A 27,360-nucleotide genomic window follows, 5' to 3' on the forward strand; every position below is an offset into this window, starting at 1 on the left:
ACTTCTTCGACGTCTCCCACCACTTGTACAGACATCAAAGGCAGGCCCGTACCCTCTGGATTCGCGAGTTCACAACTCGCGTTTCAGACGATGTAGCCTCGCGCGAGGGGTCGAATTCTCTTTGTCTTAGATGTGCGCGATTGAGGCACGGCTGAAAAACGCCCGGCACGCGAGCCGAAGAGCATCGTCTTCGAAGGTACGAACGATACTTCTTTTGGCTTACTTGTCTGGGCATGGAGGTCGAGTGTCGAGTCCACTCCTCACTTTACAGTCAATTGTCAACAGAAAGGGGAGGGGGAGGGGGCTTGTTAGGCCATCTAAGGAGTGCTGACAGAGAGAGAGAGAAATTGAGAACAAGTAAAAATGGTGTGATCCTCTATCGTTTTGTGAGACCGATGGCCACTGCTTCTCTCACTCGCTATGCCCTCCCCTGGCCTTCACGAATATTGGTATGAAAGGGAGAATCGATGAATGATCGATAACCCGTAACCGCCACATTTTATCTGTCTGGTCGAGTTTTCGGTCATGGAGCGTCCGTCGTCTCCAAGGCCATCTCTTAATGAGATGTCCAAAATTCACGGCATTGAGGAAAACGGAAACCTTGAGTTTCAATGCATACTTTGCTTGCCAAGAAAACAAATAAAAAACATTGTCATCAGCAAGAACAACAAACTCTAATCTACAGAAACGCATCAAGGTAAGCTAGGACACCTGCACTCTGCATTGGCTATACATTGTAACTTTAAAACCAAGTTCTTCTTTTTTTCCCCTTTCCTGTAAATAACAGGCGAAACAGCCCAGTCAAAAGGGACAGCTCTTTCGTAGATGGCTTCTTTAGCTCCGCATCTCATAGCGGAGGTGGACGCTGCTACTGAGCATGCGCACCGCTAGCTTTGTCGGCCCGATGCCAGGGAAACTTTCCGGAGGCCGTAAGCTAGCGGGATGGCGAATGTGGTTGCAGCTTTCGGTGCCTTGTCAGCTTACAGATGAACGTAGTGCAACTACACTCTTTTTCATAAATACAATATTTTATTTTTACAAGGACTACCATAATACGGGCGTATGCTAAATGAAAACTAGTCTTGCAGAACATTTGTAAAAAATAACAAAATTGTTTCTATTGTTTTCCGGACAAGCGTACGGAAAAAGTAAAGTGGAAGTAATTTGTAACTTAAAGAGTAAAGTAATCCGTTACTTTTCAGTGAAAGTAATTTGTAATGGTAGTCAATTACATTTGAGGCTCGGTAATTGATAATTGTAATCCATTACACTTTTCAAATAACGAGCACAGGTCCGCCTACACCTTGCCCCCCACCCCCTCCCCAGACACACACACAAACAAAAACACACATACCAACACAAGTTGCTTTCTTGCTTTTTCAATTTTTTTATTGCTAACATAAACTCTGCATTGCCGATCGCTCAACCTCCGACAAATGATGTGGCAAATATTCAAAAATATCCGTTATTTTATAGAAAAGTTCTAGGTGATTTTCTAAAATTTTTAAATGGTAAATTAGGGCCCGTGTTTAGTAGCTCGCGTCCATCAGCTCCATGTATTCGAAAGCTATGTCGGCCGCCATTTTTCAATTGGAGATTTTATAAAATCACTTATAACTTCTTAATAAGATGGCAGATAGTTCTAAAACTTTGTCATCTGGTTGGGGCCGCCAACTATAGACCTTTTCTGTGTACTCTTGTCCTCAGCCACCTAATAGGCGTATCCGGTATGGGCGACGAATAAATAATCCAACGTTTCAACCTGCAAATAGTAAAAAAAACAAAGGGGAGACAAAACGAGAAAGTGTGACGGTTACACTTATATCCTAAATGCCTTCTATTGGCATGGCAAAGGCAAAACAACGTTTTCGCCCATACTGGAAGCAGAGTCCCTTATTGAAGGACTTTTTATTCTGCTGGAAGTAACGGCAATTCAAGATGGCGGCGCACTTGCAGAAAAGGTCTATACATTTGGGCAGGGAATGAGCGTTCGGCAAAACAGTTTTACTAGAATGGATAGTTGGGCGAGTTGGTATGAATTCATTTTGAAAAACAGCGCGAATACCACACGGACAAGAAGGAGGAACACTCGTCCTGTGTGTTCCTCCTTCTTGTCCGTGTGGTATTCGCGCTGTTTTTCAAAATGAAAACAGTTTTATTTTTACGGAAAAAAAAAAAACTGTAATCTTTTTTTGGTTTCTGGAACATTCTGTACAGGTGCGGATAATGCGAGGATTTGTCTCTTTTCAGTACTTCACTATAATGAAACGTGATAAAATATGTGAATGACAGCTGTTAATGATCTTAAATGAGGGTAATAGTGCGGGTATGTGGAAGACGGGCATTCTTTTTTTTTTTTCTCTATCTTTGTTTCGGGCTTTTATAAGTGTGTTAATGATGTTATCTATGTTAGAACTACAATCTTCTTTGTGAGCTAAAGAAGCAGACATTCGTCATGGCATGCTGTGTGTGAAGCTTTTCTTTTTCGTGCGCACTAGAGGTACCGTGGTGCGGACGGCGGCTTAGTTGCAAACAAATTAAGGAAATGTTTTTTTAAGGCCAATGCCTTACTCGTCTCATCACGCCAGAAAGGCGTCGGCGTTGTGCCCGAAAGATGGTCATAAAAATACGCCATCAAGCACGCGCCGCTCAAGGTCAAGGCGGAAGCGCCTCAGAAATAAAACACAAAGAAGCACAGCAACGCTGATGCTTCGTCACAGAAGCCGTCATGAGGCGGCGGGGTGTCGCCGCGCCTGCGCAGTGATGTCACCGCCTGAGCGCCGTGTGCAAAAGGAAGACGTGAGGCGCTGCTTGTATAAACGCGCTGCGTGTAGGAATGGTTTCGCATTCGTAAGCCTGAACACTCTAAGTTTCTCTGCCGTATTTTTTTTTTTTTCATCCGATATTTGCTTTCACGGGCTATAATCTAAAAATACGGTACTTAGCATCTTTGTTTTAATAAAAAAAGTTTTGGTTGCGCGTGTCCCTCAGGCTGCGCAATGTCTGTGCGAGGCATAGGCTCTATTTAGGTTTGGGGCCGGGTCCGTATACGGCAAGGAAATAGTTGACAGATTGACATTGATTCTTCAAGTATGTTATGACGTAACCCCCCTGAAAATTGAAGTGGTGTCCTCCAAGTAGAACCCGCGGTTGTTGAGGTAGCACATCCATATACCACCAGGAAAGTCGGGAGTCCTCGGCAGTTTGTAGAATTGGGCGTTTTATTCAGTAGCGCCTTTAAATTTAAGTGTCTCTTTTTTTTTCTTTCGCGTTCGATTTTGGCAAACGTTTAAAAGACGGGTGTATCTCAAACCGCCCCATTCCCATTCGAACTTTGCGCCTTTCGTCCCATTCTCTTTTGGTCCTTCTCGTTTTAAGCTTCTCATAAGATCCGAATTGCTTTGTTTTTTCTTTTTTCTTTTTTCGCAACTGGGCGCATTCTCATTTTGCTCGTTATCTGAAAACGTCCCATTCGCATTTTGACCATGCGCGTTTTGTCCCATTCTCATTTGGTCCGCCTTGTTTGAAGCTTCTCATACAATCCAAATGTTGTTGTATTTTTGTTTTTTTGCAACTGGACCTATATATATCCTCATTTTTCCCTTCACGCTACACGACCAAATGGAACTAGTTCGGCTTGCTTCTATCGCGGCTCTGTAGATGAGTCGTACCTTGCTTGGTCCCCCCAACATATGTTCTGTGCATAGGTACGCACTTAGAATCGTACAATGACGCCTGCTTCCCTTCCTCTATACTAATGGAAAAAAAAAACGATGAACACTTACTTTGGAAACTTTGTTTGAACAGAAATAGCATATTATAGAAGTGGTGGCATTGTCTAAACAAGGAGACATTTCGGAGTGTGATTGGCTGTGATAAATAGTTGGTCTGTTTTATTGTCAGCCAGTAGCTTTTCACGGCGACCTTGACGCACTGCCAAAACGCATGTTCGAAACGCGACCTTCAAATATTATATTTTGCTCGCCTCGAGCGCTGCTCAAATCTTGAGAGCTACCTACTTATACACGCTTGCCACGCACTGACCAGGGTACTTTCTTGACGCCGCGTTAAATTATACAAACGGATGTTCTCTTTCGGTCACTTCTACGCAAATATTGATGGCGAAGCTGTGAAATCGTATCGTTGTCGTTGTCAGCAATGCCATCCCCAGGATTTCGTGATCAAGCGTTGCGATCCCTGTGCTCATTCAGTGGAAACAAGCAATGCGCGAGCATTCGACTTCTGCCCGTGACAATCAGTGCCTCGACATGCATTCGTTTAGGGGTTCGTACCCATTCGCTGCGATGACGGCAACTCTGCATGTGCCCTGTGCTTCGCCAACCCCAGCGCGAGGCCATGATAAATAATTGCGGCCTATAACCGCTGGATTGCAACACTGGTGAACAAGGCCTCTTAACTCGTCGAACACAAAGTTGGGGCCGAAATTAACGGAGCGCACCGACTGGCCTATTATGACGATGACTTGGAGCCTTTTTTTGCCGACATCCAATTGGCGCGCTCCACGAACTTTCGGCTCCAGCTTTGTGTTTGACGAGATTAGGACCCTAGCTCTTTCTCTCTTGAATTGAGTCGTTTGCCTGATTTTAAGAACTGGGCAAACTGGCCCGGTTTTGTATACGTCGCAGAACGGTAAAAGCGTGACCCCAAGCATCACTCAAGAGGCTTAGTAGCTTAGTGACGCTATGACTGGTGCCGGAATTCTTCGCTGTATAGAAGTGGAAGTATGGACAAGGGAATGCTCTCAATGTCTTCAAGATCATACATACCCCACCCTGCGGGCCTTACGTAACAAAAAGAAGAGGAGTTTGGGCAGAGTGACGCACCAATTTCCAGTGTGAGAACAGTATGTGATGTGCGCAGAATCAGGAACAGACCAGCGGAAAGTTTATTACTGCAACTCAATTATTTTTATTTCTTTTTTAGCTTGTTTCCTCATATCCATTTTTTTTTTTTTTTTTTTTTTGCGTGGTTTAAGGTTTTGTTTTTAGGACAAAATATTATTCGAAGGAAATGTTACCATTTACGAGGAGGGCAAATTGCACCTACCTTCCCGAAGCTGAGGTCAGCGAACGAAAGGTTTAACTTATTCACACGTGCTTCGGAGCGAACGGCGCTGCCGAGGCTGCTTCACAGATTTGCGTTACGACGGCCTGTGACTGCATACAACGAGAAAATACATTGGCGCCATCTATCACGTGTATAGCCCTAGAGCATTTCCGATCCCTGTATAACTAGATCGAAACGTTGAAAGTCGGCAAGTATTTGAGGGGTCAAATGTACGCACTATCTATGAAAAATGGTCTCTCGTAACATTGCCAAGGCCATCACACGCCTGCGGTGAAGGAATCATGCCTATAAAATACGCCGATAGGAAGTATCCCAAGGCTAGCCGATAGATGGCGCCAGAGTACCCTTTCGTCGTGGCTAGGTGGCGTAAGCTACCGCCCGATACAAAGGGCTCAGCCGTATTCATCCATCCATCCATTCATTGTCGTAAGTGGTAACGAGCGGTTGCAAGGCAGTCAATTGCACTTCAGCGTCAATTTGTGAACTAGCCTTTAGTGTCACCGCAGGCAGAAAATGCTGCGGACAAACTAGAGCGCCGCATTCGCGGTGCACTACGTCGGTGCGGTGAGCACCACCATGCGCGACCCGAGCGGCGGCGAATCGGCGACACCCACGCTAGCGGACTATCGCGGAGACACGGGTGTCACGCAAAGCGGCGAGACAGAAAGATACTGAAAAAAGAAGAAAAAAAAAAACAGTAAAGAGACCCAAGAAGAAACTGCGCAGGGGAAGATCCCAGTGGCGGAAGAAAAATGGCGAGCGTCGCTCCGTCTCCAAGCTGCCGTGAAGAGAACAGAAACCTTTAATCTGTTCGGCGAGTCCTTTCCGAAAGCCCGGCGATTTATCACGCGCGCAGTTTCTGGGCGGCCGGTGCTGCCGCCACCGTCGTTTTTCCTCCGCGTCCTTTCTTGTCCGCGCTGCTCAAAGCGGACGAAGGGGGGCGCTGCGAGCGATAAAGCCGCCAGGGTCGTCGCCGACGCCGCTGCCTTTCAACGATCGTTCACTTTTTTTTCGCGTAAAATGGCCTTTATTTCATTCGGTTTTTTCTGAAAACAGGGGTTAGCTGACTACCCAGGAATGCCTTGAGAATTACCTTACAATTTAGCAACGCAGCTATGACACACACGGACTGATTTGCTGAGCCCAAAGTTGCTGGAATTTGTTCAGACTCTGACTATGCCTTAGTCAAGAACATTGAAAATTCTTCCGGCTGTCCATAAAAGAAAGGCATTTGAACGTGTTAGTGTCATGCTGTTGCCATTCAGTGGTCATGTACAAGTATGCTAATGTTATTTTTGTAATGTCCATTCCTAAATTTTACCAAAGAACTAACATAAAAATAATAAAATAGTCCGCAAGCAATCATCTAGTAAAGAGGTTCTCAAATGGGGTCCGCGAAGCCCCGCCTCATCAGTGAAGCCCGGCAATAAAAGTTGACTTTTTTCAGATCGAGAAATTTTTTTTCATTTTCGGCCTAGTTTTCTCGTCTGTATGTCAATAAAAGAAGTCTACTGCACACTAGCCCTTAGTTAAATCCACTTATTATGTCAATATTATATTTAACCTGAGCATTCCCCCTCCCCTCACCACGAAAAGGGTCCTCCATCATCTCCCCTGATCAACAAGGAGTCTGCGAAACATCAATGGTTGAGAACCACTGATCTAGTGAATTCATATACTCTAATATCCAGCAACGGTAGAAAAAAAATATTGGCCAACTGAAAAAAAAAGGGGGGGGGGGGGGGGGGGGATAGCTGATGTTGAAGAGATGCTCGACCAGTTCCGTCTATTAAATTTGTGCTGGGGTCCTGTTGTTTTTTGCTTTTTTTTTTTCCTTCTTCTTGTCAATGTGCTCCTAGCTGAAAATAATTCGAGTAAAACTTTAAACATAATTTGCACTGCATTTACACAAAACTCGCGGCTATTTTCGGCTCTCTTCCTCGCTTTACATCCGGATTGCCCAGGTGGCGCCGCGCGCTAGAGGCGAGCGTTCCATTCATTACATCGAAGTGCCGATGTATTAAAATTTCAGTGCCGCGGCGATACGATATTCAGTCCATTTACGCAGCCGTGATGAATAACCGATCACCACATCTGGTAATATTTTATAACTTCTCGGATTCTAGCATAGAGCTCAGAGGGCAGCATACGCCCTATATAATTGAGGACCGTTCCCATCTTACTGGGCCCCTCGTGTCGAAACAGATAATTAGTACAAGCGGGTTTATTAACGGGAACACGGAAATGTGAGCCAGGGTTGAAGACAAAATTAGGCATACCCAGCGTGAAAGTGTAAAGAAAAGGAAAAAAGCAGCGGACAGATTGCTTTCTTTTTCTTTTTCTTTTTTTTTGCAAGTATAAAACGCGAAAAAAATTAAACGTGCGTGTAACGTCGAGTTAATCAATCTCTTTGGCTCGCAATTTTTCTCTGGTTTCCACATTGTTTCCGTGCCATTATCTTTTTCTTTTTCTTCGAAAAAAAAAAATTAAACTTAAAATGGTGTTTCTTGTATTCGTTTCTAGGTGTTATATGCTGAGCACGCATGTGACGTTAGTTTCCACTGAGGATCAAAATGCATAGCCGCGGTCACAGTGTTAATACATCATACAAAAAAGAAACTGTCTGCAGATACTGTCTGGGGCGTGTTCTTCTTTTTTTTTTGTATTACGTTCTTGTTGCATTGGTCATAACAAAAACGTCTTCCATACATATGCAGCCAACACCGCATATTTTTTATGATGCATGAGCAACGCTACTTCATTATTAAGGAAGGAGCAGGTACTAAAGGTACTTGCTGGTAAGCAACCTCACCTGGTATCCGTGCACAACGAGTCCGACGCTGCGTCCTACACACAACGCACGCAAAAAGTCTTCGAAGATCGGTATTTCAATTAATATTTTTCTGTCATTAAAATCAAAGCAAACATTATTGGTGAGCGTTTAAATTTATTCGACTGACATTAAAAAAAAAAAAAAAGAATGCTCCTCAAATTAAGTTGAAATTTCTAGCGAAATATTATTATCTTTAGTATGCTCGATTAAATTTATTTCAAATTTCAATGGACACCTATATATTTCCTTCCGTAAACAGCATTGCTACCGGGAGTGGGTGTGCCCTGTTTAGATTATGTGGGCATTATTACAATTTTGAATCTCAACTAGGCACCTAATGTTTCTCACAAATAGGATGTTTTCATAATCAGCCACATGAGAACGCACACTGCTGTGAGCAGGCGCATAGCCAGGATTTTGATTCGAGGAGGGGGGGGGGGGGGGGGGGGGCGCTTATTACAAGATGCTGTGTGAGGGGGAGGGGGGAGAGAGGCCCCAGCAAAATGAAAGATTTCGGGGAAGGGGGGAGGGGGGGGGGGGGTCCGGGCCCTATGGCCTTTTTGTGGCTAGTGCCTAACTGTGAACACTGCTATGTGTGTGCACACGTGCCCTACACTGTGTGGGTACTCACCAATGTGGCGCAGATTTACTTTCCTCTTCCCGATACCAACCTTTGGGGCTTGAAAGTTTGGAGCACTGGTGATTGTAACTTCTGGTAATTTAAGACAGACGTAAATATTAATTTTTTTTTTCTCCTTCCAAGATAAGGGCACACTAAACGGGGTCTTCTAAGACAGTGGCAAGTTTGAAACTCGTTTATGTACTTCAATAGGCCATTTTCAAAAGTCCGTGTCATGTAGTAGCTGCTGCGCCAATTTTCCTAGCCTGCCATTGCGTGGGCTCGCACTCTGAGCGTGCACGGGACACGAGGATTACGTCGGCGTTCGACGTGAATTCGGCTCAGTTCGTACCAAATAGCGAGTGCTGCTTGAGCATTCGGCAAAGACTCGGATCCAATCGAATGCTTCGCGTTCAAGCGATGGCGACTGCCAATGTTGCTCGATGGCCTTTTGAAAAGGATCTATTTTTGTACCTTCGTGGCCAGAAGGGGTCACAGAGAGTAAAAAGGGGGCGGGGGAAGGGGGGGACGAATGAGACACATCCCTATGCAAATAAAAGTCACAAAACAGCCTGGTTCAAGAAGTTCGGTTTCAACATTCTCAAAGTCAAAATTGATTGCATCCATGAACAAATATTTGAGATCCGATAAAGTTACCGCAAAATAACTGGCAGAAAAAAAAGAAAAAAAAAAAAAAAAACTCGGGTGTGGAAAGATTGCTAGTTGAACCTATCCCTCACTCGTGGTCACGTACTTTGATGTCGAGATTTCTTACATGGGAAGATCGTTTCTCTTCATCCGCGAACAAGCGCGACAACAACCATCCCGACGTGTGACGTGTTGAGGCTATTGCTAGTTACATTCGCGGTTGAGTGGGACCGACTTTTTTACGACCCCTTGCCTTCCACTGCGACGCGTTGTGCGGACCTCAGGTTGTCATAGCAACCACCTCGTCAAGACGAGACACATAGGAATCGGTCACAATCGAGGCTGCTTCACAAATTTACGTTTCATAAGGATGACCGAAAGCGTTGCAACCGTTTGTAACTGCTTACAATGCGACAGCATACCGGCACATTGGGGCCCTCTATCGGTCGCTCTGAAACAGCTCCGACCTACCTGTTACTAGACTGAAAGTTTAAGTTTTGCAGTATACGCGAGGCCAAGTTTACGCACTATCTATAAAGAATGGTCGTTTTATAGGATTTTTCGAGCCATTTCAAGCCCGTGGCAAAAGATGGTTCGTTGTCCGAAGAGACGGGCGGCGGCGGTCCCAGCGACAACGAGCCTCGAGCGAGCCGGGAGGAGGAAGGAAGGAAGGCGGCGTGAGTAATGCCCGCGGTGTCAGCGCTGTCCTCCCGCGGCGGCAAGCCCGCGATCAATCTGCAAGCGCGGTGCGGAGCAAATGGGATTGGAATTAAGTCGCCCGTTGTCGCGCTCAATCTGGCGGCGCCCTCTGGCGCAGAGGCGACAAACTAGGCGGGGCTAATCCGCGGTTGATCTCTCGGTCGACCGGAAGCGGCCCCCCGTCCGCCAGATGCCGGCAGACCGCGGTAGGCGACGACTCCGACGAGGAAGGAAGCCGCGAGGGCACTTCTACCGGCGCCGACGAGGAAAGAAAAGGCCGGCCGCACTTTCAGGGGCGCGCTTCAAGTGGCTAGCGGAAACATTCGGATGACGGGGACGAGAGACGAAGGGTCAGTGGATTGGAGACGGTGATGGTTCTGAAGTATGGAGAGTTAACGAGCCCGAATCGAGGGATGAATTTAGTACTTCAACTCGGAGGTGGAGTACCTCGCTGAGGCTGGGAGAGGCGTACAATAGGATCTTATATCGGGTGCGAATGCTTTATAGTGCCAGGGGGACCTCTGATGTGCCACAACTATGGCCTGTTGTCGAGTTAGAACGTTCCGAATAATTGGAAAGAAGGTCAGGGTTCGGGTCGGCATTCTATTTTTTATGCTCCTGAAGATTGTATACATGGCTCACGCGCACAACACCTGAGCTGAGCGCTGAAGCCCACTTTGAGGTTAGATGGCGCTTGACGCTTGGGGTGTTCCTTTGTATTAGTGCCTGTAATGTGACATTGAATGGGGTTCTCACAAAAATAAGAGTTTCCTTAAAACTCAGACAAAACGTGGGTTCTGTGAGCTGAATGTTTGTTTTAGGAAGTCATTCTTACAAGTAGGTACCGCAGATACCTTGACCTGTCTGATAAATTAAATACCATTGGTGTTTATTATTCAGCGATACAGGATTATCCCCCTGGCTTTCTTTTTTTTTTCTATTTTACTCTTCTTCAACGCCTGATGAAGAGTGACCCCTATGTCTAACGCCGCCAAAAGAGCACCAAATTCTTAACATGAGTATGGCCAGCTCTTCCTTTACAAGGACCGAAGTTGGGGCATCTCATCACTTAACTGGCTAAATGTAACAATTCTTTTGAAACGGAAGATCAAAACGAACGCTCTTACGTTCTTAATCACCGTGACTCTCTCAGAAATGCTGTTATTTACGTTAATCTATGCCATACTTTCGGTTTAGATCTTCCCAAGTCGCGTTCCGGTGAAAAGGGGTCGTTGCCACTGTCGCCCGTAGATGGCATACCACGCTCTTACGTATCGACTATTATTTGCCCGTTTTCGTTCCTTTATTTTTCGATCATGCTGCGCTATTGATTGCAAATATCAAACTAACACAAACACCACCAATAACAACGGAAACTAGAAAGACGGGGCAGTGAAGCAATGTTCTTGATGTCACTCAATTTTAAGCGAATTTAGCATTTAGAATGCAGGTACACTGCGCCACACTGTTAGCGCGAACAAGCGATCGCCAGTTTCTCTTTTCTTTTTGTCTCTTAAAATTTAAAGACTGCCATAAAAACTAGAAGTGTAGCAGAAAATGTCCCACTGAAGGTTGTAATTAAGGCGCTAAACATTAGGTTCCGTCGATGTCCCGTCTGAGTAATGTTAGAAAAAACGCGGACGGGTCGTGTTCGCGCTAACAGTGTCGCGCACTGTACGTTGATGCAAAATTATCCCACAGTTTATCCTTACACGTAAGATGACCTCGAGAAAAAAAATTAAACGGTATTAGAGACCCGTAACGTACAGTATTCTGTACCAAACACAAAATGAGAGCTTCTGGTCTTTTTTTTTTTTTTTTCCGTTGCGTGTAGCCGAACGTGCGCTAACGGCTGCAGAGAGAACAGGCGGCCTCGGCGCGTTGTGTGTGTCACGATGTCGCTTCCAGCGGCAGCCAGCGGGCCCCTCTTCCCCTGATGAAGACAGTGAGCAAAAATTGGACACGCCGCGGTGATGGATGCGCGGCGCCATTAGGGGCTTCCCCGCGTACCCGCCTCAAGCGACGCCCCGGGGGCCTCGGCTACGGCGCCGGTGTCCGCACCATAACTCATGGCCCTAATTACCGGCCAGCCCGACGTGGATAATATGCCGGTCCGGGTTGGCTCGCTCGGTCGACCAGGAAACAGCACCACCTCGCGGACGCGGAAGCAGCGCGGCGCGGGCACGCGCGTGCGCAATGGTAGGGTTTTCACGTCACGTGCACCGCTCCGTGCACCACCGGCGCTGACCGAGCATAGACGTGTTCGTCGGGTGTTTCGAAGCCGACATCATTTACCATGTAACGCACGCATTTTTCAATGTTTTCTTTTTTTTTGCTTTACGTTAGGGCATATTTCGTTGCTGCGTTTTACGGTGGAGAGACGCAATCACACCGCAAATATAAATCATACAAAAGACAGTTTGCGAACGCCTGTATGAGGTGCGTTTCTTTCTTGCACGGCGGTGTTGTCACATTGATCACGAATAAATTTGTCTGCAAACATGCTCGAAGCATGGATATGTAAGAAGCAAACATGGTTCGAATTACGCTCAGCACCTGTCCGCAAATGCTTCTGTCACACATGTCCGCGACGTCACCGTGCCTTTCGTATGATGTGTGAGCGAGAAGCGTGACTGTGGCTTAAAGTGATGCTGAAGAGGCCCTTGAATTCGAACAAGCAGTAAAAGTTGTAATGCGGGCAATTTACAAATTATATGTCTCAAGTTTTATTTCAGTCTTATTAGTAGGCGCGTCGTAAGAGCGAATTCAAATTTTGACTTAGACCCGCCCGTTGCGGCGCGCCAACAACAGGAAAGCGCAAAAGCGAAAAAAAAAAAGACCTAACAAAAGTGATGCCATCATGGGGGTCAGATGACCCTTGCTTGCCGCTAAGCTGGCTCGGGTATGCTGTCAATGACGTCGCGACACTCTGGACAGATAACAGGTGGAAGAGAGGATCGCCGTATGCCCGGTGGCATTCGCTGCATGTATATTGAAAAAGAAAAAGAAATATGGTTTACGCTTACTTTTGCCCAAGTGCGATAACTGAATTCACGGGACAAAAAGCTATAGAAATCGGGTCCAATGATCCTAACTCAGATTTTTTTTTTTCATTTATCCAGTTTTCTTTCCACCCTTGTTACCCGTAATACAAGTATTCACGGGACGCCACAATGTTGAACGCCGTACGCAGCGCATGCTCAGAACCATGCCCCGTCCAGCGAGGTAGAGGAACTTAGAGCGCCATGGATGCCGCCATGTTGTACAATTTTGACCACGAGACATGACGGTACCAAATTCCGAGGCTTTTACGCGAACGTGGGCCGAGACTTGTACTGTGATCGCTGTCCAAAACACGATGAACTATTTTTTGAACTACTGTTAGCCCCAGAGATTAGTGTCTACACTCTAAAAAAAAGTCTGTGCGTATACTTTCACGCACAAAACTTGGAGACCCGATCACCGCAACTTACGGAGTCAGCTCAGCGAATGACGATGCCGAAACTTAGGTTTAGACCAAAAAACGCAGTCTGAGTCGTGACATTAAGCAATGCAAAACGTCACGCTTACACTGCTTAATGTCACAACTCAGACTGCGTTTTTTGGTCTAAACATATTTTCCGGCATTTTCATTCGCTGAGCTGCCTCCGTAAGTTGCGCTGATCGGCTCTCCGAGTGTTGTACGTGAAAGTAGACGCACAGACTTTTTTTAGAGTGTATACAGTGAATACGCCTTGATCCTGCTCTGCGCGGGATGTGACTCGGAGTATAGCTGCCATTTATCTTACGCCTATGAAACACATGTCTTGACTGAGAGGAACACATGCTTATGCGGGTTCAACGGGCAGTTCACCCAATCAAGATCGCTACCCCGTAGATAAGAAAGAGTTTTCTACTTCCCCCACCGAAGGGCAAGTTCAGACTAAACGCGTGTTCTGTGTCAGCTTTCAGCTAAGTATCATGTTATCACTTTTTCACCAATCAGCTAAAGAGATTGAGAACGCAACAGATAACATCGCAATAGTAAAATTTATTCGCATTAACTGATCGTCTTTGATAGCGCGCCGCCCTACTCTCATCGCCATAATCATGTGGTGTTATCCGACCCATAATAAAGTTAAATAAAGATAAACTCAGTCTTCCCTCACAGGTGACGGCTTTCGACGATACGTACACATATGTATGGATAAAAAAATTGTATCTTTTTTTTTTGTAAATCCGAATACAGATCTTTTAGAAAAAGCCGTGAAAGCTACACCAATGTAGTTTGTGGTTTGTTGTACGGTCAGGCGCACGTTACATTTAAGAGATGACTAATCAACGAAAATTCACTAATCACTTTTAGAGCGCAGCTCTTAGGGGCCCGTTTCCGGCTTGAGCGGCGTCGCCGTCGGCGTCGCCGTCGCCGTCGGCGTCGCCGTCGGCGTCGGCGTAACCGCGCGGTGCATCATGGGAAATGTCCCATAATGCACCGCGCGAGCCCCCCACCAAGGTCACGTGACCTCGTGGGGGGTCACGTGACCCCCCGAAGTCACGTGACTCCCCTGAGGTCACGTGGCCCCCTCCTCGAGGTCACGTGACCCCCACCGATGTCGCGTGACCCCCCGATGACGTCATCGTCACTGATGACGTCACCGGCATCCACATTGTCATCGTCATCATCACTGATGACGTCACCGGCATCCACATCGTCATCGTCATCATCACTGATGACGTCACCGGCATCCACATCGTCATCGTCATCACTGATGACGTCACCGGCATCCGCATCGTCATCGTCATCATCACTGATGACGTCACCGGCATCCACATCGTCATCGTCATCATCACTGATGACGTCACCGGCATCCACATCGTCATCGTCATCATCACTGATGACGTCACCGGCATCCACATCGTCATCGTCATCATCACTGATGACGTCACCGGCATCCACATCGTCATCGTCATCACTGATGACGTCACCGGCATCCGCATCGTCATCGTCATCATCACTGATGACGTCACCGGCATCCACATCGTCATCGTCATCATCACTGATGACGTCACCGGCATCCACATCGTCATCGTCATCATCACTGATGACGTCACCGGCATCCGCATCGTCATCGTCATCATCACTGATGACGTCACCGGCATCCACATCGTCATCGTCATCATCACTGATGACGTCACCGGCATCCACATCGTCATCGTCATCATCACTGATGACGTCACCGGCATCCACATCGTCATCGTCATCATCACTGATGACGTCACCGACATCCGCATTGTCATCGTCATCATCACTGATGACGTCACCGACATTCGCATCGTCATCGTCATCATCACTGGTGAAGTCATCAGTGACGTCACTAATGACGTCATCGGTACCCGCATCGTCATCGTCACTGATGACGTCATCAGTGACGTCAGTGATGACATCATCGGCATTGGGGGTCACGTGACCCCCAAGGTAACGTGACCCCCCCTGGTTAGTTTAACCCCCCCCCAGTGCCCTTCCCTCCTCCTCCTCAAGAGCTGCGCTCTAATTCGGCGTTACAGGGAGTTGTAAGCGGCTTTCATTTTTTTTTTTTAATTAATCATTTTATGGCCCATGTTTACGTTTAAGAAATGGAGACAATCAATGTTGAAGGCCAGCCCAGTTTTTGAAACTCCTAAGTCGAGCACGCTGTTGAACTTGTTTATTGTAAAATTTTGTTCTGGAAATTCCTTGATACCGAAACGAAACGCGGTACGCCCGCCGGAAAGATAACCATCGTTTGACGCCGGAGGGAAAGGCGTTTTTCAGTGACATCGAGCAGCAAAGCAACGGAACTTGTGGCTGCCGTTAAGATGACTCATCGCTTCATTTCGCCAGCCACCGAACACCGGGCGAAATCAGCTGCGGCGTGCTTTGGCGCAAAATAGTGACGCAAATTACGTAATTAACACGTGACCCTTCGGTGTCAAACGAGGGTTGTCCTTCCAGCGGGCATCGGGCGTTTGTTTTCGGTATCGATATATTTCCGGAACAACATTTGACAGTTGAATAACTCCAACAGCGTGATCAATCTAAGATTAAAAAGAAAAAAAAAAAAAGAAGCTTGCTTGGCTTTTAAATGGGCGATGCAACAATTTTTGTTCTTTGCGCAAATACCGCTTAGAACGGATCCCTGACGTTAATGACCTATGAAACACGCGTTCGTTTTTTACCCCACGCAATAGAAGTCCCAGAAAAAAAATTAAAAAAAAAAAAAAACGAGCAGCTTTTACTTCCTCAACTCGCTGCAAGAACAAGCGGCCACGTGATCAGGAGCCGATTATATGCCGCCATTGTTGATCATAGCCGCGCGCTGGGATTGGCAAAGCACGGGACACGCGCTGAGTTCCAGACATTTTTATGTCTCGGCTATTGTCGTCGTTGCAGCGTTTGGACACGGGCCACTTCCCGAATGCTTCTCGATCTGGTAATTATCACGAGTCCAAACCGAGTGCCCAGGCAATGCTCGGGTCCAATCTATGAACCGCATTCAAATATCGTCATTGGGGTGTACTGCGAACCCTACGTTACGTCATCAAATTTTACGAAGGAGAGATTAAATGAAAATGATCGCGTTTGTCCTTGAAATTACACCGCAACAATGGAGTTTCTTGGCCAGTGGCGTTGCGTGCGAGTATCCTTGAGTCCCTTGAGTAAGCTCGTGTCAAGTGAAAAACATTCCAATAGAATATCGTTGCACCGCCCCTTTTACATCTTTTGGTTGCATTCTCTTTTGAAATTAATGTACAACTGGCCGTATAATTCACTTCCACGGGCCGCATTCGTGTAGCTTTCGTGGCTTACTTTTAGAACAATCTGTATTCGATAAATAAAACAATTCCCAGGAAGAGCTATCCAATTACAAAATGTACGATAGACACAAATCAAATTATTTCCACATCACCGAATATTCAGGTTCCGCCAGAATGTACCATTAGCTGTTTTGAGATCAGGTGCCAAAATTAGGGGACTAATTAGTTTACAGCTGAGCTGTTAAGGGCTAGGTTCCCCAGTTTCGTGTCCGTGGACAAATAAATTTCGACACAATCCCGTGGACAAACTACCGCCATCTATGAGCGACAGCGCCAACCAGACAACCGGATTGCCTCTTGGTTGGTTGCCGCCGTCGCTCATAGATGGCGGCACACTGTACCAACTCCGCTGCTCTTCCTTCTTCACCAGAATGGGTAGGCTGAAAGTTTTGATTTGAACCAAGGGTTATAGATATTTTTCGGGAATTTCCGGTGAGAAATTCGGGCCGATTTTCGGCAGCAGATGCTTTTAATGTCCCTGTATCCCCGGGAGTCACTGGGAGCCATGTTCACCAGCAGAGAAAGACTTCTCACTAGCGGGCCTTGAGGCGAACCAGACTAAGACCGTTCATCGCCGGCGATATTCTGTTTCTACACGGCGACCTAGACAAGTGAAACCTGTGCGTGTGTCCGTTATCTTTTTTTTTTTTTTTTGTGCCGACAAATGGCGAGCGTTTGCATAGTATGTGGCTTGGAGCACGCGGTTGCGGGCAGTAACGTTGGTTGCGGGTTCGTGCTGAAAACTAAAACCGACAGGTTTTGCTATTATTGAATATTGTGGTAATTCTCTAGTGGTGTACGCGCGTCTTGTCTCGTATATACCGTATTTACTCGAGTAATAGCAGCACTGTTTATGAAGAAAACCTGAGTGTTAGCTTTTCCGCGGAGCACGCAGATAGCCAATCACCGCGATCTACGGCATGAGTTCAGCTGTTTACAGGGCAGAGATTACGTTTCGTGCGAAGATACCATCTGTATAGATTGCATCTGTATGGAGACTCGTGTTCTCGATCTGGTTATTCGCTATGTTATTCATGCGCAATGCAATGATTGGCTGTATTTGTGTTCTGTGTGAAAGGAGACGCAAAGGCCTTGTTCATAAATAGTGCGGCTATTACTCGAGTAAATACGGTACGAGTATTCCGCTGAGGTGAATGACCGCCTTTCCATTCCCACTTTTCTTATCGTTTGAGCTATATAAAATAACGCAATGCTACCAGTTTGTCCTTCATTAATTTTCATGTATACAAAACACGTGTCTTCTTAAAATAACTATTACAAAACAAAATTAAAAAAAAGAAATATATTGCTTCCTTTTTAGCACATCTTCTGGGCAGAATATCGTAGACTTCCAGGACGATCTCATAACTGCGGTCATCTTGCCAGCGAGGCGAAGTGTCTCTTGAACGACGATCGCTTATAATATAAATTCTATAAAACAGAATACAATAAAATGACTTCCATCGCATTCTAACTTGAATATTTATTTGTGCAAAGAAAAGCAAACGGCTTTTAAACTACGCGTTTTTTTTTGTTTTTTTTCTTATGCAAGTGTGATGTTACGATGTAAAAGGAATGCGCGAACTACGGGTAGTGCGGTTCCCAATTTGGCGGTTGCGGTTCGGATGCGGGTACAATAATTTAAGAACATTCCGGATGCGGTTCGAATGCGGATTTGCGCAGGGCTCAGCATATGGACACTTTTAAGCGCGATCCAAACCAACGCTTCTTTTTGCGCCTGTAGGTCGTGCGGCTGCGGATGTGACGTATTTTCGTGACGTCGCGCCGCTTCTTCGCTCCTTCCGGGCGCGCACAAGAAAGTTGGTTGATTTCAACTTCTTTCTCAACGCGCACAAAAACGTGCGGTGACGTATAGGGCGCTCCTGTGTCCCGGCCAATCGGTGGAGGGCAAGCTAGTTCCGGCTCCGCGTTTCTCGCCGTCTGGCTGCCCTCTCCCCCCCCCCCCCCTTTTATTCTCTTCCAACATGACAACGCGATCTCTCTCTCTCTCTTTCTCTCGCCGTCTGGCCGGCCAGTCTGTCGCAGTTGCACTGGTTGCACTTTGCTTGTGCGCTCGTGCCTGCGTGCGCGCGTGCGCGCTCGCCCGAAGTTTCGCCCGTCCAAACCAAAGCGCACGGTTCTGACTCAGAAAGCGCGCCCGGAAACAGCGAAAACGCCACGAAATGCGTCACATCCGCAGCCGCACGACCTACAGGCGCAAAAAGAAGCGTTGGTTTGGATCGCGCTTTAAGCAGCTGTGCGTAGGCGCCGCCAAACCGACCTTCAGTTTTTGTTTCCTTTTCTTCCGTTCACTTCATGATTACCACAACAGGACAGTTCAATGCCATAATAGATTCTACTGTGCCCTTCTCCCCAGCAACGGCCTTTGTGAATGCTTGTAAACGCCCGTTGCAATGGCTCGGCATCTCGGAAGGAGAAGGTCACCGATGGCGTCTGTAATTTGGCGCCTGTTTGAAGCGTAGTTACTCGAGCCGTCACCAGCCGGCGCGCTCTCCGCGCCGCCATGGGCGACCTTCATTCGCCTACCTCGCGTGCCTCGCAGTCGGCGCCGCGCCCGCTGCCGTTCTGCGCGATGGGTGACCTTGACACGACGCGTAAACCGCGTCCAGCCGGCAAAACCTGTTCTGTGGTAGCTTGCAAAAACTGCAGTGGCGATATCAAAGTATGGAACCACGCTGTATGCTCTGAGCATGCTCCACTGACTCACATGGACTGCCCATGCTTGGTGCCATTTTCCATGCATCGGTTCCCGAACGGAAAGCAGAATGAAGATCGACGTCGCAAGTGGTTGGCGAATTTGAACCGTAAGAACTTCCATCCCGGCAAAACTGCAATGGTAAGCGCCGCTACTTAGATGTCACGGCTGTTTCGTGCACCGCGGGCCGTCGTACTGTTTTCGCCAGTTTCGCTCGGTTTTCGGACGCGCAGTCAACTGGTGAGGCGCCGAATGTTGCCACTTAAGTTTACATGGCAAATGGGTTCATTATAGTGCACTAATAATTTGTACAGTGGATTAAGCTGAGTGAGAGAATTTACACAAAGCAAAAATCACGGATTCGTAAACAGTGTCCCGGCGTGTAACAGACTCTGCTCACTTGCTTCAGGGCTGCACTTTTTTAACGCTTGCTCTCATTTGAGTCCCGCAGATAAGCTTCGTACCCGAGCAAGCCAACCATGCACGTATATGAAGTTGTATGAGGCAGAGCTAACCAGTTGCAGCTACAACATTTTTATACGAAATCCGAGCTGGTCTGTGCACCACTCACGCAAGTTGCAGCTTCCAAAGCTTCATCTCTGGATAACATGTATTCGTTTGGGATTTCGAAGCACTAGGGACGTACTCAGAAGCATTTCAGGAGAATCGGGAAAGGTAAAACTTGTATTTCATGCTTTCTCCACAGAAAGACAACAAGTCAGCCTGATGCAGGCATTGTCTAGCTTTTAGGGAAAGTAGGACACTGAAACCAACTTCAGTGAATCTGTATGCAAATTGCTTATGGCTCTCGCAGGTTTGTTCAATCCATTTTCCGGACGGAAGGCCGACCTCAATGAACCCATACCCGACTCAACATCTGGGAAAGACAAACATGGTAAGCGTAACAGTTTCTGCAAGACTATTATGAGTGTCATTGGTGGCAAGAAATAAGCTTTTTTTTCTTCTTATCCGTACTTTTCTGTTAAAACAGAGAGTGCCACACAAGGGTGGGATAAAGGCGGCGAGCTGCTCAACCCAACGCATCGTGTCCACTGTAAAGCCACCATCCAGTCTTGTCGTAAAGCAAGAACCAATGGAGCCCACTGTTAGTCCGACTCCGTCACCTTCCGCCCTGGATAGCGACAGCGCTGTTCAAGATCACGATACCTTGCTGGGGATCTAAAACGTGCATCGACACACACAGGTTTACTGCTAACATTGTTGGTCCGACTACAAAAAAAAAGAAAAGAAGAGCAATGAGTGCCGTATGAGAAAACTCTGCGGTTGTTATCGTGACACCTGAAGTTTTATAGTTGAGGCTGCGCAATTAACCTTCACGATGTACGAAAGCCTTCCCTACAAACAGTCTCGTGGTTTTACAATGCTGACCAAACCTTCATTTGAGGAATATCTGTGCATAGCAACTTCTCTTGTGAACTCATCACTTCAGATGCCCGTCAAAGATAAAATCCTGCTCACCTTGATGCGGCTTCGCAAGGGCTTGCTGCCCGCAGACTTGGCATTTCATTCTGACGTGTCGACTGCTTTAGTCAGCTTCATCTTTTCCTTTTGGATCCCCCATGTGGCCCAGCTGTCCAGAATGCATATATGCTTTGCAGCAGCTGTGCATGGGCGCTGCCATAACCAACACTCAATTGTTGTTTCCTCTTATTGCGTTTACTTCACTTCATCATCACCACAGAAGGGCAAGTTATTGCCATCTTACAGTTGCTTTAGGCAAATGCCAGAGTGAGCCGTTATTGTCGACCTTCTTTTGTCTTACCAAGATGCCGAGCCACTCAGGCGGGCGTTGAAGAGCTTCCACAAAGGCCTATGCTGGAGCGAAGGACACAGTAGCACCTAAAGCGGCAATAACCTGTCCTGCTGTGGCGATGATAAAGTGCATGAAGCAAACAGAATAAAAGAAAACAAGAACTGAAGCTCGGTTATGGCGGCGCCCATGCACGGTTGCCTGAAAGCGTCTATGAACCTCCCATGAGAGACGGCACCTAAAATGCCATTTACGTCAAATGACATTCAGATTTTCAAATGGCTTTCAAAATGGGACTCCTGGGACCTGCCAGACGACAACTCAAATGGCATTAGTGACGTTTATTTCGAACGCGGTTGCAAAGTCGACTCGGACACACAGAGAACGTTTGCGTCACTCATGGCGTCAATGAACAATTTTAACGCGGCGAAACATTATTTTCGTGTTGTCTGCTGAGACTACAAATAGAACAGAAAACTGGGATATAAAGTTTCGCAGAATAATTTTAAATATATTCGATTTCTAACGAAAGCTAGATGTTCTGTGACAATCTAGACGCGAAGCTTCGGCCGAAATCGATTAGACAACGTAACTACAGTATACTAGTACACGAGGTGGAGTTTGGACTTGAGGCGCTCGCGTGATGGACGTGGTGTAGATCGCGACAGCTGGTGGCACTAGCCGCTGCAGTGTTGTGCGCGTGCGTGCCGCGATGAGCGCGAGAATTCGAAATTTACAGGTCAGTCGGGATTAGTTGCGATGTGAATTCGCGTGAGCGACGCTGCGGCACGGCATTTGTCAACGTCGAGTTTCAGTGTTGCGTACAAGTATAATACGTTCTGACTCTATATCAGTTGATTTCGACTCTTGATTGTACCGCATAGACTCTGGAGCCACTAAATAAGCTTATTTGCTGGCTCTTGTTGCAGAGAAGGAACGGTGGCCGAGTGTGCAAACGCTGTGCTGCCGTGTGCAAACGTGTGCTGCCGACGAGAGTATGATTTGCGAGCCGTAACTGAGTTTGGGGAACTCACTTTATCTAAAATTACACTTACATTAAATGCCATTTGAGTTGCCATGCGGCACTGCCTAAATGACGCTTGCACTGTATGTCATTTGGCGTACATGCCATTTTAGGTGCCGTCTGACAAGGGTGTTAGATTCTACTGTGTCCTTCTCCCCAGCATTGGCCTTTGTGGAAGCTCATCAACGCTCGTTTCACTGGCTCGGCATCCGGGTAAGACAATAGAAGGTCAGCAGTGGCGGCTGTAATCTGACGCGTGTACAAAGCGTCTGTTACACGTTTTGGTTGCCCACGGACACAATTCGGATGACATTGCCAGATGTGCTAAAGTATCCGCCGCGGACGACGTTTTATCGCAGAGGCGGGTTTAGGGGGAAAGAGGGTTGAGGGTAACCTTCTACCTTAAAAGGACACTGATACCCCCCAAAAAATGTATTTATTTTTTGGCAATCGATTCGTTATGATGTCAGAAGAATACGCAACCAATAGTTTGCTACTGCGACACGTATGTTTTTAATAAAGTCAAAAAACGCAACTGCTCGAAACCGAAATTGAAACTGGACTGGGGAGGAAGAAGAAATATAGAAGAGGAGAAAGTTACCAAAAATATCAAGGCTGTGCAACTTCTTTTTTTTTTTTTTTTTAGTTAAAGTATTGCAGTTTTTTTAAAAGCAATAAAGAATGGGTATCATTTTTCTGTCTTTTTTTAGTATTGTGAGAGCGCCTTCGATGACCCACCATTTTGATTATCTTTGGTGGTTGTGTCTCAACCATAGAAGACGGCACGTGACCACGGCGAAGAGAGTGAGCGCGACTCAAACCGCGGCCAGTTCTCGGTCGGCGGTTTTCGGCGGAAAGAAAATTCATTTCGAGCCGCAAATTGTGTTCTGGGTAGTTGCGCTCTGATATGTCATGTACAAATAAAAACCTTGATGAGCATATATACCCTGTCATCGTCCCTTTAAGGCCACAATGTCAACTTTCTTTAATGAAAAAATTGATTACACCAGCGAAAATTTTAGTTTTTGGTGACATAGCAAATATTGGGTCAACAAAATAGATTTGGAAAAGTTTCGGCCGTAACGTAATATCCCAGCAAACCCCTCGCCAGTCAAATGCCTCCGGTACCCCCCCCCCCCACCCCTCCCCCCCCCCCCTCCGGTACCTCCCCCCCCCCCCCCCACACGCACACACACATACACCAAGCCTGACCCATAAATTCGCCCCTGTGATGTATGGTCGACTGCTATGAAGTTTTCTCGCACAGGCCGCAGAACCTCATAACGTGAGGAAATTTGTTTAACTTTTATAAGAGCCATAACACCGTGAAGGTGCTTCATACGGTGGCACCGAATGGGTTCATCGTGAATGGTTCAGAAGCCTACGGAGGACGCGCAATCGACTGCTTCATCACGATCAACACTGGCTTAATGACCTCCTTGAGTATGGGGATGAAGTGCTTGCCGACAGGGGGTTAACCATTTCTAATGTCCTCTCAACTGCAGTAGAGCTCGCGCTGCCTTGCTTTACAAAGGGGAAGCAATCTGCAGCACGTTATGTGGTGGTGTCCCAAAAGCTCGCCAAACTGCGAATACATGTCGAGCGACCTATCCGTCGGAAGAAGTGTTTCCGAATATACTGCAGCATGTGCCGTCCTCTTTTCTAGACAAAAGGAAAAAGAATTATATCTCTGCTATTGTAATTACTATCGCTGGACTCTCCGACGTAGAGCCTGCTCCGATAAAGGGGCTAGAACAAAAGAAAATGCCTGAGCGGGGTGTATTACCACCAGCGATATGCTAAAACGCGTGAGCGGCGACCTCGGCCGCCTCGTCCGACGGAGAAGTGTACACCGGTATACCTCAAGTTCCTGCCCTGTCTTAATACACGCTCTTAAAGTACGACGCCTTGCTCTTTCCTGCACCAGTTAAGGAGGTGCAAACAAAAAGAAAAAGCCTATTAAGTGCACTTCTCATAATTAGTCGCTTGACACTTCTGAAATGGGAGTATTCTCCAAAGCTATACGGCCCCATTCTCATAGCCTTTCTTGCATGCCCTTTTAAAGGAAAATAGGTATGTTATAGATATAAGTGCATCTAAAATCACTACCAGTGGCGTACACAGGGGGGGGGGGGGGGGGGGGGGCGAAGGGGCCGCGGCTTCCTCCGAAATTTCCGAGGGGGGGGGGGGGGGGGGGGGAGTCGGCGAGGTTACTGACTCTCGGGTTTATCAATATCAAACTTCGTGGAGAAGTTGTAAAAAAAAAAAAAAAGGAAATAAAAAAGGAAGGTAATGCAATATACCATTTATGACATAGTAAAAATAATAAAAAAAATGTGTAGTTTTAACGTCTTTTATCTAATATGACTGTGAATGAATCAATTAAAGAATATCTTTCTTTACTTCTACTTTTATTGTTTCGCGAGTGCCCCATGTCCCTCTCGCGAAGCTGCCAGGGCTGGTTTGTCGTCGCCACGGAGCGGTCGCCGTGTCCCCCGACTTAATTGTTCCTCGAGGACCCCGCCCTGGGTGCGTACCATGCGCTGTGCCTCGCTCGAGCGCAGCGGGACCCCTCGATGTTTTGCAGCCTTTTTTTTTTTTATTTTGAGAAGAAGCGTCGGTACTGCTCTTGCACCCCGACGAGGGGTTTTTCCTTGAAGCGGTGTCCGGCTGACGGTCGACACTTGGCGAAGGTTTTTAGGAGTTTTCGGGGGTCTATGCACGTGTCCTTTCTTAATTGGATTTTGTATTGTATGTGTTTGTTTTGTACCGCGTGGCTCCCATTGGTCTAAAAAGAGCGATATCTGATTGGCTCCTCGGATGGCGGGAAAAATCTTAGAAACGTAAATATAGGCGCCTAAAAGCGCGGGATTTGCGATTCAAGGTTCGAGTATGAAAGTTGTCAACCGCGCGAGATAGGGGCGCGAGTGTGCGACCTGCTGCCTCAGGACGAGAGCCAAGTGCAATATGTGAGTGTGCAAACCATTTTACATCGTCCCTTTGTTGCGTTGTGTGACTTCCTTGACTTTCTTTTGTGAGCGAACTTCGGAAACCTTAGAAATCGACACCAACGAATATATCACGTCAGATTTTTGTTGGTTAGATCAGGTTAAGATTAGGGAGTACTTTATGGTGGAGCAGCTTTCCAGTGCTTATCGTCTATCCATCAAGATGTTCCGCGTTTCTACTTATGCATCATTGTTTTATCATCCCCGATGACTGGAGGCTTTGCGCATTGGAGTCGTGTTTCACAAAATATTTGTTTTTATGATTCTTGTTTTCTGCTTATCTGGTGCCTTCTTTTGACGTGACTTGTAAATAAAAAAAGTGAAATGCAAAGGCCTTCGTCGTGGGGAATTTCCGGGGCATCATTTTTATGTATCATAATGATCCCAAAACCAATATGACAACTTTATTTGAATTACTTAATAAAAGAATGCATAGTTATTAGAAAAAATGAACATGCTTTTAATTTCTCTTGGACTTTCTTTTCCTTTTATCTTGCCCCCCTTTACTCTCGTTGGTCCGGCCCCCCGCTAAATGAAATCCTGCGTACGCCACTGATCACTACTATCTCCTAAAATGATTGTCCTGTAGTTATGTTTGTATATATGTACAAATATTCACATCTGTAGTCTGCAGCTGCCTTGGTAATGCTGCAAGAAAACATTCGTACCAATAAGAAAGCTTTACAACAAATTTCCAATTTGTCAATTTTTTTTAAATTTTTGTTTTTACATATGACAATGATCTTAAAAGAGTCTTCCAAGAACACTTGAAATAGGCCGGGTTCGAGATTCCAATAAAAATAGCCTCTTCTAGAGTAGAAATATTGAGCAACTTTTTTTGTTTTTGTTTTTCCTTTTTTAACCGGCTTTGTGTTTTTGGTTAAAACCAGAAAGCGTACGGTCAAATTAGGTTAAATTCTACATCATTTCCATGCCTATATACGTATCTCGAAAGGAAACTCCACATGCGCCAGGGTTGATAAAAGTTTATTAAACCATTTTTCAGAAAATGAAGCCACGAAGAATAGGAAGTCGTCTTGCTAATGATACTTGACAAACGCTCATTCGGGCAGCAAAATAGCGGCCCATCTTAAGCGAACTGTTTTGAGGGGAAAGGAAAAGGTACACCGAGCACAATGTGCGTACTGAATTCACACATCTGTCGAAGTACTTCGCATCAAAGGCAACAGTGACTTGTCTCCACTCCTCCCGTGACCTGTACTAAAAAAAATTACACGATAAAATGTTCAGAATTCCTATTGCGACTTGAATTTGCGTCATGTAGACAGGTCTTGGTCGATACCCGGAGAATACGTTGCCTAATTATTCGAGACACTTAACCTCGAGCAAGGTCAGCTTCTCTGAGCAACATTCGCAATCGTAGCTCACAACAACATCAGGAGAGCAGCCCATTACTGGAGATTTCTTCCAGGTGACGAATTCTCTTTTCTTTATCAAGCACTTGTAGATGTCCATCAGCCAGGGAGAGAACCATATAAAATGCCGCAGCCTCGGGCTCCTTTATCTTTCTTGATGTCATGCTGGTGTTAGGAAGCAGTTCGTGCTTGAGACAGTATTCAGGAGGCCCGTCACGTCATGCGGCCTCGGTTTCTTCAGTAACTTGGCAGCTCTCGTCTTCAAGGCATGGCACAGTGTTCCAGTCACCCTGGTATTTCTTTGAAAATACTATTCCTGGGAAGACGGCTGCCCATACGGGTGCTCCTTTCAATACTATATGTGACGTCGTCTGTAAACAATTCTTTTTGAACGCAAACATAGCTGCTGAACATATCTCTGCTGCTGGTCCTCAGGAGCTCTGTCAGGATTGGAGCTGAAGCAGGCTGTGCAACACTGGTATCTGGAAAGAGCAGTAGTAAGATTTATTGATTAGCGACCCGCTATCATGTATGTTTTGAGTGACAATATACGAGCTGTAGCCACTATGCTCTTGCAGCGTGTCAGACCGAATGCACTGTGAAGGAAAACTTGTACGTCATGACAGGTACCTACCACACCATGCCCAGTGTATTACACATTGGTGTAGCTTTGCAGCATTGGCTGCTCTGCACTAGTTGTTAGGAGGGGCTATATATAGCTTGTTTGTTTTAGATCATATAATC

At 46.4% G+C, this 27,360-nt stretch overlaps 1 protein-coding gene and 1 pseudogene across 1 annotated transcript; both read left to right on the forward strand.

The window, feature by feature from the left end:
* Positions 1 to 19,314: 19,314 nt before the first annotated feature.
* On the forward strand, positions 19,315 to 21,139 carry LOC115331774. The gene is made up of 3 exons (XM_040219664.3): positions 19,315 to 19,578; positions 20,252 to 20,332; positions 20,429 to 21,139. Exons 1-3 carry the CDS (start codon positions 19,315 to 19,317, stop codon positions 20,618 to 20,620), a joined length of 537 nt encoding a protein of 178 aa, XP_040075598.1. The 3' UTR covers positions 20,621 to 21,139.
* A 2,328-nt stretch (positions 21,140 to 23,467) lies between these two features.
* Positions 23,468 to 24,035, forward strand: LOC8025536 (annotated as a pseudogene).
* The last annotated feature ends 3,325 nt before the right edge of the window (positions 24,036 to 27,360 follow it).

Source organism: Ixodes scapularis, unplaced genomic scaffold (assembly GCF_016920785.2).
Source record: "Ixodes scapularis isolate PalLabHiFi unplaced genomic scaffold, ASM1692078v2 PGA_scaffold3__209_contigs__length_174095766, whole genome shotgun sequence".
NCBI classification, from domain to species: Eukaryota; Metazoa; Arthropoda; class Arachnida; order Ixodida; family Ixodidae; genus Ixodes; species Ixodes scapularis.

Coding starts and splice junctions, on each gene's coding strand:
- LOC115331774 (XM_040219664.3), top strand. CDS start 19,315: ATGGGTGACCTTGACACGACGCGTAAACCGCGTCCAGCCGGCAAAACC. Junction 19,579..20,251: donor ATCCCGGCAAAACTGCAATG/GTAAGCGCCGCT, acceptor TGGCTCTCGCAG/GTTTGTTCAATCCATTTTCC. Junction 20,333..20,428: donor ATCTGGGAAAGACAAACATG/GTAAGCGTAACA, acceptor CTGTTAAAACAG/AGAGTGCCACACAAGGGTGG.